At 47.6% G+C, this 19,884-nt stretch overlaps 1 protein-coding gene across 1 annotated transcript in view; it reads right to left on the bottom strand.

Annotated features, from left to right (window-relative positions):
• Positions 1 to 19,884, bottom strand: part of LOC119390351 (calsyntenin-1) — a 241,135-nt gene that overhangs the window by 24,047 nt on the left and 197,204 nt on the right. The window contains exons 3-7 of the mRNA XM_037657958.2: positions 13,067 to 13,250; positions 6,128 to 6,339; positions 3,423 to 3,569; positions 2,259 to 2,450; positions 1,001 to 1,267 (exon numbers count right to left, since the gene is read on the bottom strand). Coding sequence (XP_037513886.1) covers positions 1,001 to 1,267; positions 2,259 to 2,450; positions 3,423 to 3,569; positions 6,128 to 6,339; positions 13,067 to 13,250 — 1,002 coding nt within the window. The remainder of the gene's footprint in view (positions 1 to 1,000; positions 1,268 to 2,258; positions 2,451 to 3,422; positions 3,570 to 6,127; positions 6,340 to 13,066; positions 13,251 to 19,884) is intronic.

The raw sequence follows: 19,884 nt of genomic DNA on the forward strand, positions 1-19,884 counted from the left end.
GTGAAACACGGGCCTTGCTAATTTTCCTCTCCGGCTTGCAGTGCCCTTCAGATTCAATACCCTGCATGGCAACATCTGCCAAAACAGTAAAGTTTAGCGGCCATTAATATTTCTGATGTTGAAAGTGACCTTGGACCACTAGGAGAGGTACAGCATGATATTTCGAATGCGAGGTGAATGGGAGTTCACTATACGCAGAGTGGAGTACTATGCTTTTGCATGAGATTTTTAAGGAGATGTTACAAGTAGAGCTGTGCGAATAGCAATATTTTGAGCACGAAGCGAATTCGAACAGTATTAAAATGTGAGTGCAAAGTGAATAGAAAATTTTTCTAATAGTGATTGAATATTTGTCGAATATTCAAAGCGAAATTCTGAAGGGGCCACTGTCACAGTGCAGTGCGGTGATATCTTCACAGACAAGAACTGGAAATGCACGGAGGCGTGATGGTGGCAGGCGGCAAACGCACCCAACTCTTATGATAAGCATCTTCAGCTAACTGCTCAGTAATTCATGTGGCCTAGCGCAGTGGTATGTGCATAAGCCAAACGCACCACGCCACCGTTCATACTAGCTCTTTGTGGGAGACCACTAAGTACATCACACAGACATGTTGCCTTCATGAATGTAAGCTGCGTGCCCTTGCCATGCCCGTGTGCGGACATGAACGGAGTGAGCATCACAAACACTTTCATGACAAATGCGTGTGTACAGTACAGGAAGCACCCCGCCAGTGACGGCATCAGCTTAGTTGGCGATGTGCTGCATACAACTAGGAACAATCGGCTGCACACAGCAGCAAATGTTGCGTATCGTTGGAGATTCGGCGAGAGATCAGTGGAGATCCAGGTGCTAAACAACCTCTTTTGATCGAGCGTGGTGCCGTGATAGCACTTACAACTTGGTGAAAGTGATCGCTGGCCAAAGAGTACACACGTATAATCATTATTCCAGGAATCAACAAATGAATATCGGTAAGGAAAATGAAGCAACACGTACGGTGGTCGTCGGAGTTGCACAGTACGTGTTCCTTGAGGTGGCTGGCATTGTGGGAAGTGGGTGCACGGTGGCGCATCCAGAAGCCCACCGTGAAGACGTTGGTCAGGTTGTGCGACACGGTGGACTCGGGGATGACAACGGCATTGGTGGCCCCGTCAAACTCGTATATCTGGTCACTCTCACGACCCTCGTCCGTTGGCAGCCCCTGCGTCCACTCCGCTCCGACACCGGGGCTTGGCAGCAGGTCTACGCTGTCTGAGCTGGCACCTGCAGTCACACACAAACAAAGGAACGATTGCAAGCATTATAACAGGTATGCGGTAGGCCGTTCAAAAAGGGAACACTTCATTTGCCTCTAAGACCTTGAAATAAAAAGATATAATGCGACACTTGTTTGAACAAGACAACTACTTATTGCGCTATCAGCAAGCCACATTCAAAGTTTTACTTACGCAAGTTAAATATTGTGCTCTGTTTTTTTAAGCACAGATAAGGTGTTTCTGTTTAAACTAGCCCCACCTACATGACAAAGAAATTTAAACTTCAACTGTATGCTCAAAAATACGTAACGCAGACAGATTCTATATTCAGAAATAGATAACACAGACCAACTCTGTCTTTTTTATTAGTCCTGGTGAAATTGCTTAATATGGACTCCCTAAAAATGCTCTGGCAAAGGGCAATTGACAAACATTCCATGCAGAACAACAGGGACATTGCTAACAGTTCCTGTCCTAGAAGTTTGTGTACTCTTTGGCAACTCTGCCTCAATGAGCCAATTTGAAACAACAATATTTTAAGATGACTGTGATGATTGCAGATGGGACAAACAGGTGATGGCAAAGTAAATGAACGTGAGATCTTTATTTTGTATGGCAAGTCTGCGTCCTCTGTGACAAGACCAGTTGCTTTCTTACCACTGGGCTGTTGCGAGCCCCATCACCAAGTGGCAGCCCAGGTAAGCAAATCGAATGACAAAACCTACATATTCGACTCTGCAAACATCATGAAGGCTCGGACAGTTCATTTCTAGCTGTACTACATCGTCGAACATTCTGGATCAGACCAAGGTTATTTTACCACGTACAATTTGATTACACAAGGCTGCAGTCTCTACAGGACTGTTGATAGCAATCATGATGTTAAAGTGTGATGATGCATTGAGCACATCCCGTACAGGAGCACAATAACTGAGATAGCACAGCAAAGAAGGCAAAAGTGGCAAGGAAAAAAAATAGCAAACACAACGAATACTGACCACACAGTTTTCTCTGAGAGTCGACTGAGTAGGTGTCCCGATCGCAACCCTTGCCCACATGGCGTGTAGCCAGGGTCAAACGAGTCGACAGCTGTTCAGGTTCGCAGGCTCCTTCGCACAACTCCAGTTGTGCATCTGGGAACAGGGCCCTCCGACCAGATCCCGGTGTGTATTCCACGTGTTCCTCCATGCCTGCAGGTTGCAAAGGGTACAGGGATCACTCCTTGGGTGCACTGGCGTGGCTACACCCCACACACGTGGGAAAGTCCAGCTTCGGTAGCTTGTTGTAATTTATTTAATTTATTTACTTATTCGCCAAAGTACCAACAGCGCCTTCACAGGCATTACGATGGGGGGAATTACATAAAAAAATACTTATAACTTGCGTCAGTGTGACTTGCACAAACACTAGATGCAATGCAATAGATTAAGGAGAAACAATAATCTTGCATTAAATCCTGCGCTAATGTCATTCTTGTGTAGGTCTTGGTGTAGCTCTAAATCATGCGTTTACTGCAGCTACACTACCATGAAACCTGAGGATATGCGCAGCACAAGCAAACCAGTGATTCCCTTGGAGATCGCACGCTCGCCGATGCGGTGGCGGGTATCAGCCGGATATTCCAGAAGCGTTTTTTGCATTTTTCGGTAAATTATATAAATTATTTCTTGGTCGTTTTTGCAGTTTATATTATTTTAGACCTAGTTAGATTACTTTGCACTGGTTTTCAGCATTGTTAGCTTTGTTTTAAGCCTGTATTGACCACTGCGTGACCATGCGACACGAGACAGTGGATGGACAACAAGCCGGGACTTTAATAGTGCTATGCACTTAAAGCATATTACAGGTTACATAAAATAAACACCACAACACGCTAATGCTTACGCTAATGCATCATGGAGCGACTGGACAAACACAGCATTTGAAGTTATATTCACAGTATCACTTGGTAGTTGATTTCAGATTCTAATTGTGTTGTAATTCGATAATGTTTCAGCATTAATGCCTGTAGAATGCAATAATTGCAACAAAAGGCCAGTACCAATGCAATAAAATTTTTATGGGGATCTTGACAAGTGATCTGCACTTTGTAAACACGGTACCAAGAGCCTGACAACTTGCAGAACGACTTTTAAACATTTCAATAAAAGCAAAATGCCCACCTTTCCATCCAATCTTGCAGACCCTGTTGACCTTGATGGTGACAGTGACTGGGTGGCTCTGCTTCATGCTACAGTCAAAGGCGACCACCTGGAAGATGTGGTTGCTGCTTGCCTCCCAGTCCAGAGGTTCCGTGGTCCAGATGGTGCCTGGTACACAGAAAGAGCAAGAAGCATGTTTGCTGAGGCGTACCATCACTGCCACACAAATTAACATCCGCTGCAGGAAAAGGGTCTCTAGCTTCCGGCAATGTCCAGCTGTTCATGTCTAGCATGAGATGTCTTCACTTCTCCGCTCTCCATCAGTCATGCATGTTTACACATTAACTTATATTACGCCCACATTTTTTCAGGTAGGATTCGTTTTATGTAGGCTTGGCCGAATATAAATCTTAGGTTCGAAGTGAATAGTGATTTGGTCGAATAATTCTGAATCGAATTCGAATAGTATATATGACATATCATAAAGAAAAATGAGCATGTTTGTCATGACCCAAGTAACCTGCACAATATTTCTTTAAAATTGAAACAATGCATGTGCAAATGTCATTCTTTTTGGTTCAAAGGAAAATGGAAGCAACCTTGAATAGTAGCAGGATTCGAATTTCGGTAGTATGCCAGTGATAACCTGTAAAATATGTTACGCTTTAAAATTTACTATACTTAAAGCATATCAGCCGGTATAACGAGCTTTTAATCTTAAAAAACCATCAGTCGATGTGAGGGTAATTTCTTCATTTAACGCTGGAGTGGGGCTTCGCGGCAGTGCGGATTTCCCCTGGATAGATGTATTCACGGTAGAGCACCCCTCCACTGCTATGAAACCACCTTTACATGGCGTTACATGTGGAATTATGTTTATTCGTCCATTTCGATTCGAAATTTAGAATAATTTAAATTCATTTCGAAGCGAATTCAAATACTGTAATATTCGTTCGAATAATCGAACTGCTCGAATATTCGCACAAGCCTGGTTTTATGTAGTCAACAGTTTGACAGAAGTTAGTCTGGAGGTAACATGATGAAGAATTAAGTCGAGGTCATTGACCAAGTGAAGGTGAAAAACACGTGAGATGTTTCAGGTAGGGGTGTGCGAATATTCGAAATTTCGAATGTTTTTTTAATAGTGTTTGCTATTCGATTCGATTCGCACTGAAATTTTACGATTCGAAATATTCGAACTTCCCAAAGACAAATGCAGTCAACGTCCGGTTGAAAGTGACCCCTTCAGATTTTCAATATGCTTCACCTCATAACACTCTCGCATTGCGGCAAAGCTGCCATTCAAGCTCCGTTACGGTCGAACTTAGGCAAGAGACAAAATTCGGTTGGAAGTGGTCCCTAGATTTTCAATATGCTTCACCTCATCACACCCCCGTATTGCGGCAAAGCTGCCTTTCAAGCTCCGTTACGGTCGAACTTGGGCAAGAGACAGTCGACGTCCGTTTGGAAGTGGTCCCTAAATTTTCAATATGCTTCACCTCATCACACCCCCGTATTGCGGCAAAGCTGCCTTTCAAGCTCCGCTACGGTCGCAAATGTATTAACTCAAGAAAACGCTAGTTCCAATATGGAGATGAAAGATGTGGCAGAGTTGGGGGCTCAATTAATGGTGTTTTGGACCTGAAATTTGGACAGGAAGTCCGAAAAATTGGACGCCGAAGCTTTTTAGCATCCAAAATTTCAGATGTTCGACGTCTACGAGGCAGATTTGGAACTCCGGACTTGAAGGGAGCACACCCTTGTCTGCCGCATCAGTTGGCCTTCCACAGAAGTTGAAAGAAAAGGAGAGGCTGAGGAAATGGCATCTCTGCCTATCACGTGTAAAGTGTTGTCGGCAACACTTTGGTTGCACCAAATCATGTACATAAATACAATTCGGCCTCTACATTGCCTCATTCTTAATAAGAAAGGCAACTATGAAATATGACCCTAGCAGCGCTTCATCAACCTAGCGAAAAGAAACACTTTCATGTTGCTATCTCACAAGAACATACTTAGGGATTCTCTACAACTTTTTCTGTAATTTCACTTCGAATTATTCGAAAAATGTTTGAGAAATATTCGAAAATTATTCGAAATTATTCGATTCGATTCGCACTCAATCTTTATTATTCGAATCCGCTTCGCACCCAAAATTTTGCTATTCGCACAGCTCTAGTTTCAGGACCTGTACAAGTTCCTTGATTACACTGTAATAAGGACACCCGCATGAGTCCCGAAATGCCTCTTGTGTGTTTTTCACCCTGACTTGGTCAGTGACCGCAACTTCTTCACCAGCATTACTTCGTTTCAACCTGCAGGCTTTTACCAGGAACATTACACAAAGACGCCATTAATGCAAATTAAGAGAGAAGAAGGTTTAGCGAGAGCAAACATGAAAAATTTAGAAAACTCCAAGCGATGCATTCACTGACAGCAAGCGGATGGTATACTGACTGTCAGTACTCCCTTAAAAATGTTCAACTTTACGGACCCAGACCTGAAGAATCAGCGAAGCCTGGTTCAACGGGTACGAGATATGGCGAAGCCCGCGGCTACCTAGAATAAGGATCCAGGCCGCCCACCTTGGGCGCACAGTGCGCTTGCTCAAAACTAAACGTTTATTCTCTCTCTCTTACACTGCAAATGCATATCTCACTTTGCTGACATCTTAAGTTTTGCCACGAGTAATACGACGCCCACAGCAACACAAGCGGAAGACTCACCTTCAGAGTCGATGGAGAAGGGCACATGGGTGTCCAGGATGTCGTACTTGCAGATCTCGCTGTTCTTGGGGGTGCAGTCCGCGTCGAGGGCGCGCACCCGAAGCACGCGCTCGTGCGGCGGCCGGCCCTCGTCCACGCTGCCCTGGTAGGACTCCTCCTCCCATCGAGGGGCGAACTCGTTGACGTCGTCCACTGTCAGGTGCACAGTCACACTGCAACGAGAGCACGCAACACGCACACGTCAGTTACGGGACGTGGCTGACGGACTTGCAACTCGAGTAGCGCAATTAGGCAAGTCCACTAATAGATATCTCGATACAGTTAGTGAGAAAATGGTCGGCAATTAAGCACGAACTACTCCCCTTTTTGCTAACTTAAAGAAATACCACACGCAGCCATTAAGAACCATGTCTGCAATGCCTTAGTGGCTATAGAGCATGTTGCTGCTATGTGCAGTATCATAGGCTCAATACCTATATGTTTTCATTCTGATGGTGAGGGAAACAAAAATTTTAATCCCCCAAGCAATGTAATGCTGAATGAAAGCACATTCGAGAACAGCGAGAAATGCGGCTGGAATCTCAAAGAACGTACAAGCATGGCGCAGAAACGGACGAGGACCACCAAGCTCGACAGGCCAAAGCAAGTGCGTACAAATGCCGCAAAGCCGAGGAACACCTGGCTAGAGCATCAGCTGCGACCAATTAATTCCCCCATTGAGTTCAGCTGAAGCCTCATGTTCTTCCCCGATGTCCACAAAATGTCAATAGGCAGGGTAGAACCACTTTCACATTAAAGAATAGTGTCCCATATTATGGGCACACAGGAACGAACCCCCACCTGTTCATAACCAAGGAGGATACATAGAACTACGTATCCTCCTTGTTCATAACCAACCTGAATCCCTCCAATCGCGATCGGGATGGTACACCCAATCAATACATCAATGGCCAGTCGATAAACTCTACAGTGGAATGTATTAAAGTACTTATAGGGGATGGGGCAGATTACACCGACCTACCCTGTTCCAATGACATGTGCTTTCACAAAAGGTAACCTTTCTTTCACTTTGTAGAGTTACTGTCCTGAATTTACTGCGAAAAGCAAAGTAAAACAAATTCAACTCCACGCCTGTTAGAACCGTGGGTCAGCGAAGCTGTAAGCGCACGAGTTATATGGTTGGTCAGAGAGATCACGTAATGTACGTCGTAAACCCGCCGCTATAGATTTGAAATATGCGCGCAGTGGTCAAAGCGTGATCACGCTACCTGCCGACTTGGCCAATGGAGCTTCTGCGAACGCCTCGCGCCACGTGATTTACCGTCCTTGCGGATTTCGCCCAAGTGTGCGCTTACTGTCAACCGGTACTCACACGGGTGAATACCCTTTTACCTATAAGACCTTCTTAGGCACCCAGGTGGCTTGCCTTGGCCTAGTGCAATTAATGTAGGTCTCTAAGGAAAGTGCGAATTGCTTTCCATTTATTTTGTATCGAAAGTACTGCTAGGCTTATGCCTTTATCTTATTTAAAAATTATTTCAATGACGCGCCCATAACAAGCGTTCTGCTCTTCAATTGTGATACGGTCGTAGGTACAAAGCATTCGCGCGCTTTAACGAGCTCGGAGGGCACTTTTGCAGATTTCAGCTTCGGCGTTTTGAGCTCTTGGTAAAACAGAACAGAGCGATGAGTCGTCGCAGTGGTCTAGGGTTTACGATGCTTGACTGCTCACCCGAAAGTCGGGGGATCGAATCCCGGCCGCGGCGGCAGCATTTCGATGGAAGCGGTGTGCTATACACCCCGTGTACTTAATTCCCACGAATTCATGCTCTAACCCTCCTGGTCACGTGACCTGCGTGACGCCTACGAGCACAGGGTACACACTAAGACAGCTTGTCTGTAAAACACAAATCTTAATTGAGCGTTTCCATCGAGCAGCCGTGATCCAGCAATAAACCCACCTCGCCACTTGTAATTCCCCCGCCCGTGTAGGTTTCAGCGCTTACGCTGAGGAAGAAAACTTTATACAGGTATTTACGCTGTTCATATCTCCAGCGCACCGCATTAAATAAGCACGTTGGGGTCCACCCCCTTTTCCCTCTATCCACGCGGTCGGATTCCACCAGTCCTGGAACTTTGTCAGGGTCATATAATGACGAGCAAACACCTGCACTTCAAAACAAGCTGCACTGGGGGTGCCGGAAACAACGGCGTCGTCAAGAACGCTGTTCCATGAACGCTGTTCAGGTCCACATGTCGATGGCAACAATCCTACGGGTTCCTACAGGCTTTCTTTCGTTGCCACTACCAGGGCCGTAACTAAGGGGGAGGGGAGGGGTGTGTTGAGGGGGTTCTGACACCCCCCGAAATTTTTTCATGCTGCAACTTTTCGGGTGACACTAAAATACTCGCACGCCTACACAGCGACCACCAGTTGCCAAAGTTAGCCGTTCTACACACGAACAACCCCCCGAAAAAAAATTCCTGAGTACGGCCCTGGCCACTACCTTATCTGGCTAAGAGATGAGCGATAAGTGCAATCCAGCATCTTGCTAAAGGGGTATCCAGACGGGGGACAAATCCTCGGGCATAAAGGCAAAGCCTAGTGACGTCAGCTCGCCAGGAGAAGTCTCCACAAATGTCCCCCACTAAAGGAGGGGGAGACCAGTGTTACTAGACTACTCTGGTGGCTTGTACCACCCGTTTGACGAGCTGCTGACGACAAGCTGCAGATGATCATGCAGCTGCAGCTGGTCACCCACTGCCGCTCTCTGCAGGAGCAAGTCCAAAAATGTGGCCAAAAAAAGAGCCCGAAATTCCGCCATATCCCCCACCGCTGGGGGATCGTTTGTCCTGTCGGGGGAAAGGTCCCCGTCTCCTCCGAGGAGTCGCGGGGGGGGGGGGGGGGAGGGGTCGCGTCCACTCACTAATCCGTGACGACGTGGTCACGCGATCCGCAATCCCCCCGTGTCCCCCGCCGATTTCTCCCTCGTGTGAACACGACCGGTTTGGAGTAACGTCCCTAGATTTTTCCCAGAGAAAATCTAGGGACTTTAGTCTGGAGGTGCGCGCTCGCTCCTTCCCCTTACGCGCGAAGATGCTTCATTAAAGCTGCTACCCCCTTTTGCTGGGGAAGGAAGGGGGCTGAGGAGATGGGATTTTTGGATAGAGAAGAAGGGAAAAGCACGGGATAGTGACTGTCTCTCGTCGAGGAGGACACCTCAATCATCCCGTGCAGGGGTGGGGGAGGGGGATTAAAGTAGCGAAAGAGGGGCTCAGCGTCGTTGGGAAAGGGGGAGAGAAAGAAGTTAGAGGAAAGGAGAGGGCACCTTCTCGAGAACGGAGTACCCAAAACACCAAGTGCGAGGCCCTGGGGCAATCTCTTTAGAAAAAAAAAAATTCACCCCACCTCCCCGAAGGGAATCGTGAGGAAATGCGAATGCGCGCCGCCGCCGCTTGGTCTCGGCCTCGCGCCGCTTCACCTGAGGATCGGCGGCTCGGCGCTGACGTTTCGCAGCCGCTTCGCTAGCACGCAATTCGGCGTTCTCGGCTCATCGTTGACGTTGCTTGGCAGCATGTCGAACACGTATTTCGTGGTCTTCGGCTCGGCATTGGCGTTTCACAGCAGCTTCCCGAGCACGGAGTTCGGCGTCGGCAGCTCGCTTCAGGCGCTTGCGTTCGGCATCACGCGCTCTTCGCTTCGCAGCCTTGTCTTCCACGTCAGCCATCTCGCGTCAGCGAAAGCCGGCGAACGGGTCGAGAGAGAGTAGAGCGCGCGCTCCGCTCCATTTATATACGCTTGCGAGCGAGCGGGAGAGTGGGGCGCCTGCCGAGAGGAGAAGCACCGAAGCACGCGCCTACCCTAACCCACACTCTCCCACACACGCGGGAGCTCCGCCGAGCTCCCGCGATGCGAGCGCCCTCACGCGCTCCTCCTCTCCACTCACTCTCCGCTGATCCGCCCGCACCACCTGCTCCGGTTGCTAGGGGCGAGGACGAGCGCGCAGCTGTTGCTATGGGAGAGGGGGACGGGAGCGGAGAGATCGCGGACACCGCACGGCGCCTGACATAGCTCGACTAAGAAATGCATTCGCATTTAAAACCGGTGCGTGCACGTCCGGCGGCACTGGGAATCGAACCCGGTACCTCCCGCATTGGAAGCCGACGCTCTAATCACTCGGCTGCTTGGGCAGCGGTAGCCGAGGCAACTTGACAAAGGAGGTGGACGACAGACACTGAATCAAGGAAGGGCGATCGCTCCCCCCCCCCCCCCCCCCCGCTCTTTTCCCTGGATCCGCCGCTACACCAGAATGCCGTTGCCTATTACGGGACATGCTGCCTCAAGTGCCTTACACATCGCCGACAACGTGTCCCGCGAGTGAACGGGAAAGAGCAAAAATCATCGCCACCGACAAAAATCAATATCTTCCCGCGCCTTTTACTACGAAACGAAAGAAGGGGAACGGATCGATGGGCTCGTTTCTGTGTTTGACACAACCTAACGAAGCCAATAACAGACAATTAAACCAATGAAAGCAGTTGAATCACTCGACATACAATTTGCGAACCATACACTAAACCAGACACGTGGCAACGTGCCGCAAGTATATGCAAAAATGCCGGCACGGTCCTTTCTTTGTGAACAAGGGACTCGCACGGGTTCCGAAACGCCGAGTTAGAAGCTTTAAAACATTATGGCAGAACAGCGTAAAAAACGGGGCAGTGAAATGCGCAGGACACAACGCTTTAAATTTTATTTAAAAAGCTTACAACATTCTTTTGTCTATCGGGTGTCAAGGCAGCTGTTCGCGCTGAGTGGGTTAGGCGAATCAAACACCCACTGGAGCCTACAGGGGATCTTATTTTTAGTTTCGCGCTTAGTTTTCTGATGCCAACAGCGACGTTTTCAAAGAAACAACATACGTCGTCAAAAACGAAGTACGGTGTCACTATGGCAGGCCTGCCATGCTCTCACAGAAAGAAAGAAATAAATAAAGAGAGAGAGAGAGAAGGAAGGAAAGAAAAATGTATATGTACGCAGACAGAGGAGTTCAGGAGCCTTATCGCCATCATGCGATGTAATTATTTTAAGCTTGTAAGGACAGCGTGAAAAAAGAAAAAAACACACACATGCACACACACACACGAAGAAACGAAGAAGGAAGAAGAAAAACACAACGAGCCCGTCCTGTGTACTTGTTCTTTGTTATTTATTTTTTCGCGCAGCCCTTCAAAACTAACTAGCCTAGTATGAGCCCAGGAGGTTTAAAAAGAAATTCTATGTAAACCTCCTTATTTCCCGTTATTGCTTTATTGTCTGCTATTGTCTGTTTGTATTTACTCTATGCACTCCTGCATGGGCCTGCAGCATTGGTGTGGCCAGGAAGGGGAGGGGGGGGGGGCAAAAAATTTCAATTCTGCAAGCGTATATTACACGCACATATGGAAACGCACGCACGAACATACCTAAAGGCAGGCCCGTAGCCAGGGGGGGGGGAGCCTAGCCCCCCCCCCCCCCCCCCGCCGTAATTTTGGTGAAGTATGTGTTTAAAAATAAATAATAAAAATAGGTGTTCTTCTCAAAAAGTCAGGGTTTTCAGCTAGTGCCCCCCCCCCCCCCCCCAAAAAAAAAGGAAATGTGGCTACGTCTCTGACCTGCAGTATCTGTAAATAAATAATAATAATAATAATAAAAAGAAACCTTTTGAGCTAACTAGGCCACGCCGAAGGTTTAATGCGACAACCGGTCACGGACGTTCAGCGTCTTTCTCACGCTGCAACAGAACACGAGAAGGAAGCCCCAGCAACAGTATATCCTAGGAAAGCGAGAGTGCTCGTGTCGTGCGCGCTTATCGCTTCTTCTCACGATAAGCGAGAAACAAGAGCCACTCTTTTTCTGCATAGATACAGCACGAATACGCGAGTGAAGAGCTCAGATACAGAATACGAATACGATAGTACATGTACAGTGTAAGTACACGTGAGAAGTGGCTCGCTCGACAGGCCTTTGTTCCAAGAGAGCTGACCGATTGCTCAGCTGCGATATGTGCAAATCGCACGACCGCTCATTTTGTCGCTAAGCATGCCACGAAAAGGCCGTACGCGTTATCTTGGTGACCTATCAGTAAATGTTGGTCAAAAGTTGGCACGCCCGTGATCGAAGATGTGCCGCGTGAATAGGTCGGCAAACTCACTCATGAGTCGACTCACTCAGACTCATATCGGGCCGTGAGTCTAAGTCTGAGTGAGTTCGGGTGATTAATCCGGTTCAGGAAAATTTTGGTGAGCCTGAGTCCGAGTGAGTGCGGTTGAGGAAATGTTTGGCGAGTCTGAGTCCGAGTGAGCCCTAAGAGCAAAATACATTTCTTGAGTGGGTCTGAGTGAGCTCCACTTCTTTTTTTTTTTTTTTTTGTCGATCTATGGCCAAGTGTGCCTTTTTGGCCCTAATTGACAATACGAGAGAATTCCCAAAGCGGCTCCTCTTGAGTCTTTCGTAAAGAAAATATACTGTGCATAGGGGTAATATCTCGATAGAACCATGTTCAGATGTGGTCATTGTTTTACTGTCGTCAAGTTGCGATAACTTAAAATCCCGCCGCGCTGGTCTCGTTGTTATGGTGCTCGACTGCCGCGACCCGAAGGTCGCGGGATCGAATCCCGGCCACGGTGGCCGCATTTCGATGGAGGAGAAATGCTACATATATAGAGGCCCGTGTGCTTACATTTAGACGCACGTTAAAGAACCCCAAGTGGTCGAAATTTCCGGAGCCCTCCACTACGGCCTCTCTCATAATCATATCGTGGTTGTGCGACGTAAAACCCCAGTCATTATTATTATTATTATTATTATTATTATTATTATTATTATTATTATTATTATATTATTATTATTATTATTATTATTATTATTATTTAGAGGAATAGGAGGCGCGCGCTCACTTTTCGGAGACGAGCCCGTTGCAGCCGACGGCGGCGATGTCGAACTTGTAGTTGCGGTGCTTCTCGCAGTTGAGCTCCTTCTTGGCGAACAGCTCGGCCTTACCCGTCGCCTCGTCGGTGATGCGAACCTCGAAGGGCGCCTCGCCGTGACGCTTGTTGGTCACCAGGAAGCGGCACACCTTAGCTGCAGAGGAAGGAAGGAAGAAGAAGAGGGTGAAATGACAATTGGCACCGTCGTTATACACACGTATACCCTGTCACAGCCAACGTCAGGGACGAGCACTTCCTTGGCTCGTCAAAGTGGCCCTCATTCCCGAAGTGTGCGCAGCACAGCGCTTTGCTTTGCTTGCCAGAGAGATCTAGCTATCTGCCTTCCTCGAATAAACTCAACCTCGCTATTCCTTCACCTGAACAATCAATCAATCAATCAATGGTCTACAGGGGGAGTATAAGCTGGCTACAATATTAAGTACACAGTATCAAGTACACCTTCCTGCGCTGACGCACAGGCAACTTCGACGATTTGGTTCACGTGCTTGCATGCAGAGGACTTCGCACGCATGCGATTACACAGCTAAAGCGTTGGTGAAAAAAAATAAATAGTACACCTAAAAAAAAGGCAAAGCAAACCGAAGACGACGTAAGAGGCGGCTCCGCGGAGCCAGCAAGCTGGCTTGCTGGCTCCGCCTTGAAAAGAGCTGGCAAGTTTGTCTATATGTATACCGGCTGTCCCGGCTAACTTGGACCAAGATTAAAAAAAAAAAAAAAACCATGCGCTCTAGGAAAGTTCCACCTGTTGTATATTAGTACTGGTCGTGTGTACGCAAAACCTGTATTTTTTTCATGACTAAGCGCTAATTAACTTTAATTAGCCAACATTTTTTTTATTCTCGCTCGAATTGGCAAAATATTTACATTACGTTGTGCCTCGCCTCAAATAATCCCAAAATCAAGCATTTATTTTTTTGCTGAAATCTGCCTGGTTGTTTTCTTTTTTCGAGAAAAAAACAAAAGCGCGCGACACACGCCAAATATGAAATATACGCACGCTCGCGCGCCGCTACTCAAGCGCTATCAAGCGTTCTTTGATCGATATACGGCGGCGGCGGCGTTCGTTTATTTCACAGGGCTTCACGCTATCTGATGGACGCTCATCAAAACACGCTGCTGACGCGTCCATCATCGAGCGTGAATCCCTGTACAATGCGGTGACGTGTCACTAATATACAACAGATAATACTAATATACAACAGGTATAGGCACCCGTACTGACCAGAGGGCGCGATGGAGCTCTTATCGAACGCCTAAGTGTTGAGGGCACCAGCCGCCAGGGATACCAAGAAAATGAAACGCTCGCTGGACACATCGAAGCGCTCAAGTGTCTCCCTTTTGGGCGCCTCTTTCAACGAACGCTTCCTACGTGCGTTCGAAATCACCTCAGGGATGTTGCCACCGCCTTCAATGCAGCACAAACGCGTTTAGAACGCGCTCTTTTCAGGCTGTGCCAAGGCAGCACAAACGCTACAAACGCGCTTCAAACGCACTGCATTGAGGCGGTGGCAAGTCACGTTCAAGTCAAGGAGCGTTTCTGAACATGGAGGATGCGGAGGATAGACACTCGATTTTGCTGCGTCTACTCGCTAGGCTGTGTTTTCTGGCGCTACCATCGTATCTCGGAAACTGCATTGCCGGGTGCCTATAGAACTTTCCTAGAGCGCAGGCTTTTTTTTTTTTTTTAACCTTGGTCCAAGTTAGCCGGGACAGCCGGTATAGCTACACGACGACAACTATTTCGAAACATATACTCTTTTCCTTATTAGAGAACACTGAGCGGCAGCGCTTGCGCTCAGTGTTTGCTCGAGCGCGCGAACTTTCCGAAGAAGTGTGCACACTCCCCTGGCAGTGGCGCAGATACTCATGAAATAACACTGATGGCCCACTTCCTTACGGCAGCACCAAAAACCATATAAAATCTCGCGCCTTGACGATAGCCACGCTCCGTTGTACGCACAAGCTGCCAGTGTATGTACGCTTGTCTGTGTTTACCGCAAGAGTTGCCCTAAATAACCGATTAATACTGCGCCGATGTACGTCGTTTCTGCGAGCCTTCGCTGTTTGCCTTATAGCAACGCTGTCCGTGATTTGGCCAGAGCGAGTGCGGATTATATAGGAGTCCCGTTTGTCGGAGTCGGAGGCAAACAGTCATTATTTACACCGTCCATGTGGCCGTGGACTCTAGTTCCTATAAGTGAAACATAAGTTCCTAACCATTTCTAACGTGACGGTCAGCCCAAGCTAACGGATGAATCGCATGGGACGGGTACCCCTATGGCATCGGAAGCGAGACGCGTAAGCTTTGAAAGAAAGAAAGAAAGAAAGAAAGAAAGAAAGAAAGAAAGTAAGAAAGAAACAAACAAACAAACAAACAAACAAAGAAAGAAAGAAAGAAAGAAAGAAAGAAAGAAAGAAAGAAAGAAAGAAAGAAAGAAAGAAAGAAAGAAAGAAAGAAAGAAAGAAACCGAAACCATCCCGCAGACGAAAACAGACCAGCACACCGCTGAATTGCGCACCTCCGAATTAGAAAAATGCTAGCCTTAAAAAAAAAGAAAGAAAAAAAGAGAAAGAAGCAATACATGTGGGTTATCGTTATAAACGATGTCGTATGGGCACAAAAGTTCGTAATATCAGATATTCGTGGTCTGGGCGAATTAGTTATATATCTGCTAGTAAGACACGCTCGCTTGGTTAAATGCGAGAATTCACAGTAACAGCATTAATTGTTTCTACATTCAACTGAAGTTTTTTTATTGCTGAAAATATTGATCGGTGATTAAAAAATGGCAGTTTGAACGGTTTGCGTCACAGGAAACCAGAAATGTTCAAGTAAGGAGGCCGAAATATTTGTTACCGTGATGCTATATACTGGTGTACGTTCGAATAGTCGACGACTCCCCGGAAGCTATCATATATATATATATATATATATATATAGGACCCACGTACAAAGAGATCGTCCGGCCGGAATTCCAAGAAAACGACCTTCCCCGTTACGCTGCACCAACCAACGCACGGTTACCAGACAACCCAATCAAAGAAAAAAGAAAACAAAAATGAACACGCTGCTCTGCAATTCGCCCGACGAAACGGCTCACAACGTACAACAGTGCGAACACACGGACACCGAAGAGAGCCAGCCAGCAAGGGGAACGCCTCAACCACAGTCCATTATTATTATCACGCCATTTTAATTTTTTTCTTTAACGCGTCATTGATGTGTCTCAATGTCCGGTCACGAAGAAAAGTAAGATAAAAGCAAGGCCCGAAGAATAAAGGCACCCTCGACGACAGACATTTGGTGAAATATTGAGCGAAAAGGACAGGCTGAGGAATGAAGGAAAGAGAAGAGAGCATGGATGAAAAGGCACAATCGAACAAGGACGACCGGCCGACACGACAGATAGAGGCAAGATGCGGTGAACCGGAAAGGTCGAATCAATATCCGCTCCCTCTTTCTCTCTCATTGGTGAGGGTTATAGAGAAGACAGGATAGAGAGAGAGAGAGAGAGTAGAACTGAAGGTTTACCGGTAAAGGACGGTTCTATTGGGAGCAGCAGCACCAGCAGCAGCACGAGACGACGACGACAGTGGTGGTGTTGCCGCAATAGTATGGTGCTGAATGCCGTATGGCTGTCGGTCGTCCCGACAACAACCGGTCAAGCCTTCCGAGAGCCAAGAACCAACCCGCCCACAACGAGAGCGCTGACAACCGAACCGAAGAACCGAAGAAGCGACGAACACGCCACCACGTGTGTCATGAGAAGAAAAGAATGAGCGAAAACGACACGAGAGAAGAAATAGGGAGAGAAAAGCTGTGTTGGTGTCGCAGCACTGTCGCAACAGGTCGTCGTCGTATATATATGAAGGATGGGACCGGCAGTTACACGGCAGAAGGAATAAAAAAAAAAAAAGCCGAACGGAAGGAAGCTGCAGAAAGCGTGTAGACCGCACCCTTTCTTCCCCTGCCGTGTCGCGCGCGGGTTATTTATGTCAAACGATCCACTTCTCCGTGGTCGGTCGCAGTCGCAATGCTCTTTCGCTTTCTTCCTCTATGCACTACTTATTTATATACCGCTGTTCAAGTTATTTTCTACTCGTTTACCCCCCAATTTCGGATGCGATTCACTTTCTCAGCCCACACTTTCAGTGAAACTCCCAGTCCCTTTGTCGCGAACGGGTAATATGACCAGTTTTTTTTTATTGCGACGGTGGATAGATGGACAATACAGGTAAAAGTTTGCCGTCGCCGTCATGTCCTATTTAAAGTGAAAGTGCGATAATATCATATCGCGCCCATGGGCACTAAACCATGTAGGATCATGGAAAGGTGTGCAATAAATTGCGCCGTATTCGCGCGCCAGGCAGGACAGTGTTGAGGTGACTGCGCTGTAGGGTTGGAGGAAGGAGATAAGCACGCGCAGTCAGCGGGCTGAGGGAGGGGAGGGGAGGGGAGGGGGGTTGAATAGAAGCGCGTGCGCCGTAGCGCAAAGAGGAGACAAGCGTGCAGTTGGACGCTGAGACGTGCTCCCAACTAGGGTTGCAAAAATAGTGTATTTTACTGTCCTCAACCTCTCCTCCTCAAGCGTCCTCAAGCGTGGAGTAAGCAGGTTAGATGAAGCGTGCGTCTTCTTTGTCGAAGTATACTGCGCGGTAGACAACACGGACAACTAGAAGACGGCGGGGCCTTTGCTCCGTGCAGCGACGGAGAATTTGTGGCTGGAGGTATTTCAACTTCTTAATTCTTCCACCCAGCCAGACAGACTTCTGTCGAAATGTTTACATTTAAGCGACGGCTGTGCACGATTGCAAAGGCTGAACAAGTTGTGGTGGCTGCGGTCGCTTCGTGTGCGCTGTCACCGCGCGCTTCATGTTGAAGGCCGCGCTTATCTCCGAGAAGTGGGAGGCAACGCGATGCGTTTGCACACTTCTAGCTGTTTGCGCTGTTCCCCATGCAAATGTCGTGAAAGCTCCCGGTCAGTGCTCGTGGTCATTGAGTGAGATGTGCTCGTTAATTTCATTAGTGAGCGAATGTTCACTGCAATATATATAATGCGCTACTATCCGTCTGAGTACTTCATCTTTTGCGCAAGAATGACATTTTTTTTCTTTTTTGGTACACGGTGCGGTAGTATCTCCGTTTCGTTCTCGGCACAACGATTCTTCTTCGCCGCTTAACTCCAGCAACTGTACGCAACTTCGGCAATGCAATCACCGCATGCAAAGACGCCAGCCGCTTGATAAGCCTTTTCTCGTTTCCCTCTTTTTCTTTTTATCCTTGGGTTTCAAGGTTTCCGTTATAGCACGTTTCTGCCCGAGCACGGGCATCCTTTCGCTTTCGTCGACGCTATGCTGAACGTATGGCCGCTCTCTCTTGCCCCGGTCTCTCGCACACGCGTATCCTTGGTTGCTCGGCCTGGGCCACTATATACACTGGCCGGCTGCCTCGTTTGTTTCGAGGCGATAAATATTCTTCGCGAACAACAAAAGGCCGCGTACACAGAGAGAGAGAGAGAGAGAGAGAGAGAGAGGGAGGGGAGGGAGCAACGGGCCCTGCACAGGAGCTCTCCTTCCTTAGCGCAGGCTCGGGGCCGCACACTTGGCGGTGGCGCTGCATGCGTGTAAATCAGACGAGCGTCGTCGTTTCGCAAGGCCTCCTCCTGACAAGACAGATTGGTGGAGATGAATATCGCGCTTCGTGAAAAGGGTGATGACGCGAAAAAACAAGAAATCACAGCGTCACTTTACTGTTTCCCGATGGCGGCGTCTTAGTATGATTCTTTCGAAGAAAAGCGGGCAGCTAAAGTGCGGGACAAAAACGAACAAAAGAGCGGCCAGTCGCCATGGGTACTACTTTCGTAATGGCTTCCACGAATGTGTCAGAGCAATTTGCTTTCTTTTTCGCGTCTGTCTGGCCGCACTTCTCGAGGAAAGTGGTTGTCGCGGACCGTTCTCGGAACATATACCGGCTCGCGCACTCTGCTTTTAAAATGGCGCGTTGTAATCGAGTCTCCTGCTCTTGTTTGTGTGTGAGTGTTTTTTTTTTTTTTCGTGTCACTTTCCATGCCGTAAAGCGGTGTGGGTAACGGGATTGTTTCTGACATCCATACAGCTTGCGACACCGCGGGTAGGTCCCACACAAAGGCAACGACTTTGGCTGCCCAGGAAGAAAATAAAAATTAAGGAAAGAGTGGGAGCGGTCGCATATCGTGGAAACACGCAACGCCGCCTCGCAATTTCACGAGAAAAACCGCGCTATTTCTTTTTTTTTTCTTTTATGTCGCTGACAGATGTCCACCAATGAACTTTCATCGACATTTTTCTCTAGGATCCTATTTTGGTTTTGTCGTTGTGCAGAAAAAAAACGAAAATAAAACAATTTGATTGATTGATTGATTGATTGATTGATTGATGATTGATTGATTGATTGATTGATCAATCGATTGACTGAATGATTAAACGTAGCATCGAGCTGCTGTTGTGAACAAAGAAAGAAAGAAAGAAAGAAAGAAAGAAAGAAAGAAAGAAAGAAAGAAAAAGTGTGCAGGGCTCTAAGGCCAAGCAAAAGGACTGTGTCTTCAGAGAGAGGTGGTTCTTTAAGAAAACGGAAGAAATGGCACGAGCCACTCGCGACAGATAATATACACCCACGCATTCAGCCTAGTCGCGTTCGCGCCAGCGGATGTTTCATCCGCTGGCGCGACGTCACACAGGACTAAAAGCTCGGCGCACCCTGCTAACAAATACGTATACAGATACGGAAG

The sequence above is a fragment of the Rhipicephalus sanguineus genome, chromosome 4 (genome assembly GCF_013339695.2).
Source record: "Rhipicephalus sanguineus isolate Rsan-2018 chromosome 4, BIME_Rsan_1.4, whole genome shotgun sequence".
NCBI classification, from domain to species: Eukaryota; Metazoa; Arthropoda; class Arachnida; order Ixodida; family Ixodidae; genus Rhipicephalus; species Rhipicephalus sanguineus.